Raw genomic sequence first — 6,144 nt, 5'->3', positions numbered from 1 at the left:
CAGAAATACGTACCAATGCAATGATGAAGGTTGGATGAGTCACTTGGGAAGAAAAACTTTATCTGTCAGTTCATTTTACCTTTCTGAAGAAGATGAACAGAATCACGAAGATGTTGTTGCGGAATGAACATCTCAAGGCGTTTAGTCTTGTGGTTCAAGTGTCTGCAAGCTCCGAACTCAAGAATAACATCAGCGTTGCTGATGTTAATGTTTCGTTTGCTGTGATGGATTGCTTCAGGTGAGTTATTACATACGATCACATCATCAGTGGCATCGTAGTTGTACGACTGTGGCTGTATGCCTTCGATAAGTCACAAATCATGCAGGTTCATCTTCCAACGAAGCTGGGTTATGCGTCAGTGCACACTTTACTGTCTCGTGTTGGATAAGTTTCTTTCTTGAGTGGGGATTTCTCAAGTGCTTCAAACTTGGATTAGTCCATGCTCAGCATGGGAGACGTGTCCCACCAGTTCCTCTCATATCTATGTTCCCTATCATGCACAGGAACACATCTCTCTCTCCAACCATGAAGGGAGAGAGAAAGGAGGAGGAGGAGAAGGAGGACAAAAGGAAAAGTGGAAAGACGGAATCCATTAGAAGAGCAATACAAAAAGTAAAGAAGAGCCCTCACTGACTGAGGATGAAGCCAGGAACTCCAGGTCAACTTCCATGAAATGACATGAGAAGAAAAAAAGAAGGTTCTCCATAAGCTTGCTCAGGTCAAAGGAGGTCTTTTGGGAACACATTGCAGTCATCTAATGAAAAGTAAAGCTTGCTCTACTATTGCGCCCATGATCCAAGGAAACGCAGTGATCTAGGATTCATAGAAGACCACTCAGGGGAGGAAAATTCGGGAAGATGCTTTCTCCGAGTCGCGGCAGCAGGAACAGGCTGTTGTTGCAGTATATCCGCCAGAAAAATGGCGCCATGGTGGGTCAAGATTCCCCACCAGGTGCTTTTGAGTGGCCTTCTGCGGCATGTACTGATGCTGAGCCTCACTGTTCTCCATTGACTGTGCTGGTGAGTGCTTGACAATGCGCGGTCTCGCCATGGCTTAGCTTTCACAGGTCTGCAAGCAAGAGGAGGTCCAGCATGGGCCAATATCTTTGTCAACGAGAGAATAGTCAATTCAAGGAGATGAGGAGTTGGATTTTCCCTCCATTATGTGATTCCCTTTCACAATCTATACTTATATATACATACATATATATATACATATATATATATATATATATATATATATATTGATTTTTTAAAGGACACTAATGACATACATTCAAATTTTAGAATTTATATATGTATATATTCTATACTTAAGATTTAGATAAATGAATATGAAAATAAGTTATTTTTAGGGATATTTGTGATTTTTCCAACTTAAAATCATTTGTATGGTTGGGAATTGAGAATCTTCATCTGTTTGTTCTATTATATAGGAAACACTATCAAAGAAGATAAAACCTTGGCTTCTTATTATTTATATTCTAACGTGTACATGGAGGTCTTCACACCAAGCCTTGCATTTTGTGCCATGTAATTATTGTAGTGCCTCGAAATTATCAACCATTTATGTTCGTGTCTTCACATGATCATGCGACCTTATACGGATCCCTCCAACTGGTGCAATTAATGGAAGATCGATAGGTGACAAAAGCAATAGCTGGCAATTACAAGTACTCATCACAACAGTGAAGAATACTAGTCATCTGAAGTCCTCTTCACGATAGAGAAACAACAGTGTGCATCCGGATGTGCCAAAGTTGGGCAAGGATCCCATCAGACGAGGACAAAGAGATGAATCACAACGCAAAAGCTTAAGAAGACCACAAGGCAAAATGCGTTCATGTCCACCGTCGAACGTTTGTTGCATCCGAGTAGCTTATTTAAGTGCTGAGCTCCAAAGACCTGGTGCTCGGTGGTATCCATATCTCAGAGCTATCTTCTTCACCTCCTTTCTCTCTTCTCCATCTTTCTCCGCCTCACCATCTCTCTCTCTCTCTCTCTTTTGCTCAGTCCTCACAGATTGATCATTTGAAGTCCACCGTACAGCCGAAAGTTGTCGAGCAGTAGCTGAAGCTTCAAATGGATGACAAAGGCTACACAAAGGATGGATCAGTTGATCTCCATGGCCGCCCTGTGCTTGCTTCTCAGACCGGGAGATGGAGAGCTTGCGCCTTCCTCGTCGGTAAACCCAGCTACAGATGCTGCACTTGAGGTGAGAGAGTTTCTGATCATGGAAGATGCTAAGTTTACAGTTCGACGTGATTGCAGGCTATGAAGCTTTTGAGAGGATGGCCTTCTACGGCGTGGCCTCAAACCTTGTGGTGTACTTGACGACGCAGCTGCATGAGGACACAGTCTCGTCCGTGAGGAACGTCAACAACTGGTCCGGCTCGGTCTGGATCACGCCCGTCCTCGGCGCTTACATCGCCGACACCTACTTGGGCCGGTTCTGGACCTTCACCATTTCCTCCCTCGTTTATGTACTGGTAAGAGCCGATACGAGAGCCTCAGCTGTTCCTAGATGAACTCAGCACTGTTTTGCCATGGACTTCCACTACTGTTTCCTCCCTCAAATATGCCATAGTTTTCATTAGATGAATCCAGCATTGTGTTAGCATGAGAGGCAGCGATCAGATTCCTGGTGAGGTTTGGGTTTGATTTTGAGTTGTGAGGGATGAGCCAAGTCTTGGATGATTGATTGATTGGACTTCGAATCCTTTCTCGCCACTCTCCACTCATCTCGATGGTGAAAGCTGGTGGTCTAAAGGGACTCGGTTGCCTCATCACATCCTCGGAAAAGATTGGATTCTGTTCTCTTGAACGGTAATGGGTAAAAGAACAGGGCCACTACCAAGAACACTAACTGGTGTTGCTGCCTCCCACCTTTTCCTTTGTCCTACCCACACTTCCTTTTCTCTCTGTTGCAATGCATTATGTGAACCAAAATGCTTCATGTGAATTGTTTCAGTAGAGGAATCTTTCACAGTAGGCGACATGATGCATCACTTTCCCGACCTGCACTGATGTGATTTCCGCAGGGCATGGTTCTCTTGACAATGGTAGTTTCCATCAAGTCGTTGAGGCCGAGTTGCACTGACGACGTCTGCAACAAGGCTACGCCGACGCAGATCGCGTTCTTCTACGGGGCCCTGTACATCCTGGCGGTTGGCGCTGGGGGGACGAAGCCCAACATATCCACTTTCGGCGCCGACCAGTTCGACGACTTCGACCCCCACGAGCGGACGCTGAAGGTGTCCTTCTTCAACTGGTGGATGTTCAGCACGTTTCTCGGCGCCCTGATGGCCACGCTCGGGCTCGTCTACGTGCAGGAGAATGTCGGGTGGGGCGTCGGGTATGGCATCCCTACCACGGGGCTCGCCGTCTCACTCGTGGTCTTCTACATGGGCACTCCCAACTATCGACACAAGGCTCGGAAGAGCAATAGCCCGGCGGCGGAGATGGCCCGGGTTTGGGCGGCGGCCATTGCCAACCGCCAGCTTAAGCTGCCCGACGACCCGGCCGAGCTCTACGAGCTCGAGCCGCAGCATTACTTGCTCACCGGCAAGCGGCGACTGCACTATAACTCTTCCTTCAGGTCACGCCCTCTTCTCGTCTTCTGCTGTATCCATATGATGCGTTCTACTGTGAGAAGCTGTTCTTAGCTTTTTCCTGTTCTTTTGGGATTGGATCCACTACAAAGTGATGCAGTGTTTTCTGAGTTCCTTCATACTGGGGATAGCTGTAGGGGCACTTTAGAGGGAAGTCATTTGATACACCATTCTGCACAACCCTGTTCAGAGTGGCCTGTGAGTGGACTTCTTTGACTTCCATTCCAAGCTGGCCATATCTCCATTGTGTCATGGAGATCGAGAGTAAAGACGAGACATCATGTCAAATCACTGGCACCATCGTCGATCTACATAGAAGCTTAACCCTGCAGAAATGTCTGTTCATTTGCATTGGCGATGGCAGATAATCCTGTTAACTGCCACTGTTGTCTTCTTTACAGGTTCCTTGACAGGGCAGCCATTAAGGAAGCGGCCAAGCCATGCACAGTGACGCAAGTCCAAGAGACGAAGCTTGTGCTGGGCATGACGGTGATCTGGTTCGCCACCCTCGTCCCCAGCACCATCTGGGCCCAGGCGAACACGCTGTTCGTGAAGCAGGGCACCACAATGGACCGCCGCCTCGGCCACGGATTCCTGATCCCCGCCGCCTCCCTCGGCAGCTTCATCACCGTCTCCATGCTCTTCGCCGTGCCGCTCTACGACCGCTACTTCGTGCCCTTCATGCGGCGCCGCACCGGCAACCCCCGCGGCATCACCCTCCTGCAGCGCCTCGGCATCGGCTTCGGTTTCCACGTCCTGCTCACCCTCGTCGCCTATGCCGTCGAGGTCCGCCGGATGCACGTCATCAGGCAGAGCGGCGTTGCCGGGCCGGGGGACGTGGTGCCCATGAGCATCTTCTGGCTGCTGCCGCAGTACGTCCTGCTCGGCGTCGGCGACGTGTTCAACGCCATCGGGCTGCTGGAATTCTTCTACGACCAGTCGCCGGAGGGCATGCAGAGCCTCGGGACGACGTTCTTCACCAGCGGCATCGGCGTCGGCAACTTCCTCAACAGCCTCTTGGTGACGGTGGTGGACAGGGTGACGAGGGCGGGAGGGGGGAAGAGCTGGATCGGGAACAACATCAACTCATCGCACTTGGACTACTACTACGGCCTCCTGATGTCCGTATCGGCCATCAACCTGGCCATCTTCGTGTGGGTGTCGAGCAAGTACAAGTACAAGGAGGAGGCGTTGGAGGTGGCGGAGGGGAAGGTGGTGTGCCTGCAGATGGAAGGGAAGGTCATGGACGCCCCTCCAGCTTCACTTGGGGTTCAAGTGTGACACCGTGCTGGACTACTATTATGCGTAGATGCCAACTCCTCTCTCTTCTTGTACTAATCAGTGTGCAATTATTTCTGTAATCGAAAGTCAAAACCACAGGACTTATATCTGAGACTAAATACCAAATCTTGTCTTACGTAGTTGGATACGACTGACATCATAAAAAAAGAAGTGTGAGAATAGGCAAACAGAGTGCATCCGATGAGGTCTTTTATGGCATACGACTCATTTGGGAGGAAGTAGAGCACAACTGCCAACTCAAAGTGAAGATGGATGGAATGATGATAAGAGATGTCTCGAATTGCTTGCAATATGGTGGAGCCATCTTAATTATAATCTAAACCTTATCCTGTTGGGTTAGTGGGCACAGTATAAAAGATAGATTCATAGATACACATTCATGGAAGCCACTTCCCACCTCTTCAAGTATAAGAAAAGGACACAGTACAAGTTGTAGTGTGATGGGAGAATGGAAGCTCCTCTTATCAGCTCATAGCTGAAATCCTAAAGGTTAAGAACCTTAGAATACTCTCTGTCAGTGTTACATGGGCCAAGACAAGGATAGGGTGAAGAAAAGTCAATGACCAATCCTTAAGAAGTCATTACCCACCAAATAAGAATCAAATCATAAGTCTTTGATATTGACAACCGGGTCAAATGCACAGGAAAACTTTGGATCCCAGTTGGCTCGCATCTCCGTCTCTCTTTAATTATCTGCTGTAAACACAGACTCGAAGAGATCTCCCCGAGCCTTTTGCTTTTGATCTGAAGGACCAAATCTTCGCTTGAGTTATTTGTGAAGAAGCTTTTGATTCTTTTTCCTCGAGGACGAGGACAGGAGGGTATAATATAACTATACGTGGGTATTCAATATTAGGGATGGAGTAAAAAAATGATAAAAACTAAATACTTACCAGATATTTTCAAGTGTACACCCACCCTCTTGCTTCAGTCCTATTTATAGGACCTAGTAGTAACTACCTCATTCCATCGTACTAGTAGTAACTACCTCATTCCATCGTATCATCCATGATTGAGTTTGGTATAAGAACTATCCTATAACTTCTAGATCATGGATCACTACTTAGAACATATTTATAATTACCTGAAATATGATAACTACCTAGATAACTAAAATCCAAAACCAAAGGAAGATACGAAACCAACATATTCTTCAGCATGATCTAGAAAACTTCTACCCGAGGAAAGAAACATTACTATTGGTGATAGAGTTGTAATATTCTGTGGAGCT

General features: G+C 47.2%; 1 protein-coding gene across 2 annotated transcripts; it reads left to right on the top strand.

Annotated features, from left to right (window-relative positions):
• Positions 1–1,787: 1,787 nt before the first annotated feature.
• LOC135582787 (protein NRT1/ PTR FAMILY 5.1-like) lies at positions 1,788–5,028 on the top strand. 2 transcript variants are annotated; one of them, XM_065121722.1, is made up of 5 exons: positions 1,788–1,918; positions 2,014–2,185; positions 2,272–2,489; positions 3,042–3,598; positions 4,013–5,028. In XM_065121722.1, the coding sequence occupies exons 2-5, from the start codon at positions 2,083–2,085 to the stop codon at positions 4,890–4,892; spliced, it is 1,758 nt and encodes a 585-aa protein (XP_064977794.1). In that variant the 5' UTR covers positions 1,788–1,918; positions 2,014–2,082; the 3' UTR covers positions 4,893–5,028. The 2 variants fall into 2 exon arrangements, with proteins under 2 accessions (XP_064977794.1, XP_064977801.1); XM_065121729.1 differs by lacking the exon at positions 1,788–1,918 and having other exon boundaries at positions 1,925–2,185; positions 3,042–3,254; positions 3,333–3,598.
• Positions 5,029–6,144: the final 1,116 nt, after the last annotated feature.

The sequence above is a fragment of the Musa acuminata genome, chromosome BXJ1-3 (assembly GCF_036884655.1).
Source record: "Musa acuminata AAA Group cultivar baxijiao chromosome BXJ1-3, Cavendish_Baxijiao_AAA, whole genome shotgun sequence".
Classification (NCBI taxonomy): Eukaryota; Viridiplantae; Streptophyta; class Magnoliopsida; order Zingiberales; family Musaceae; genus Musa; species Musa acuminata.
Note: the sequence above shows the minus strand (reverse complement) of the source record. Positions and strands in the feature narration are given on the sequence as shown.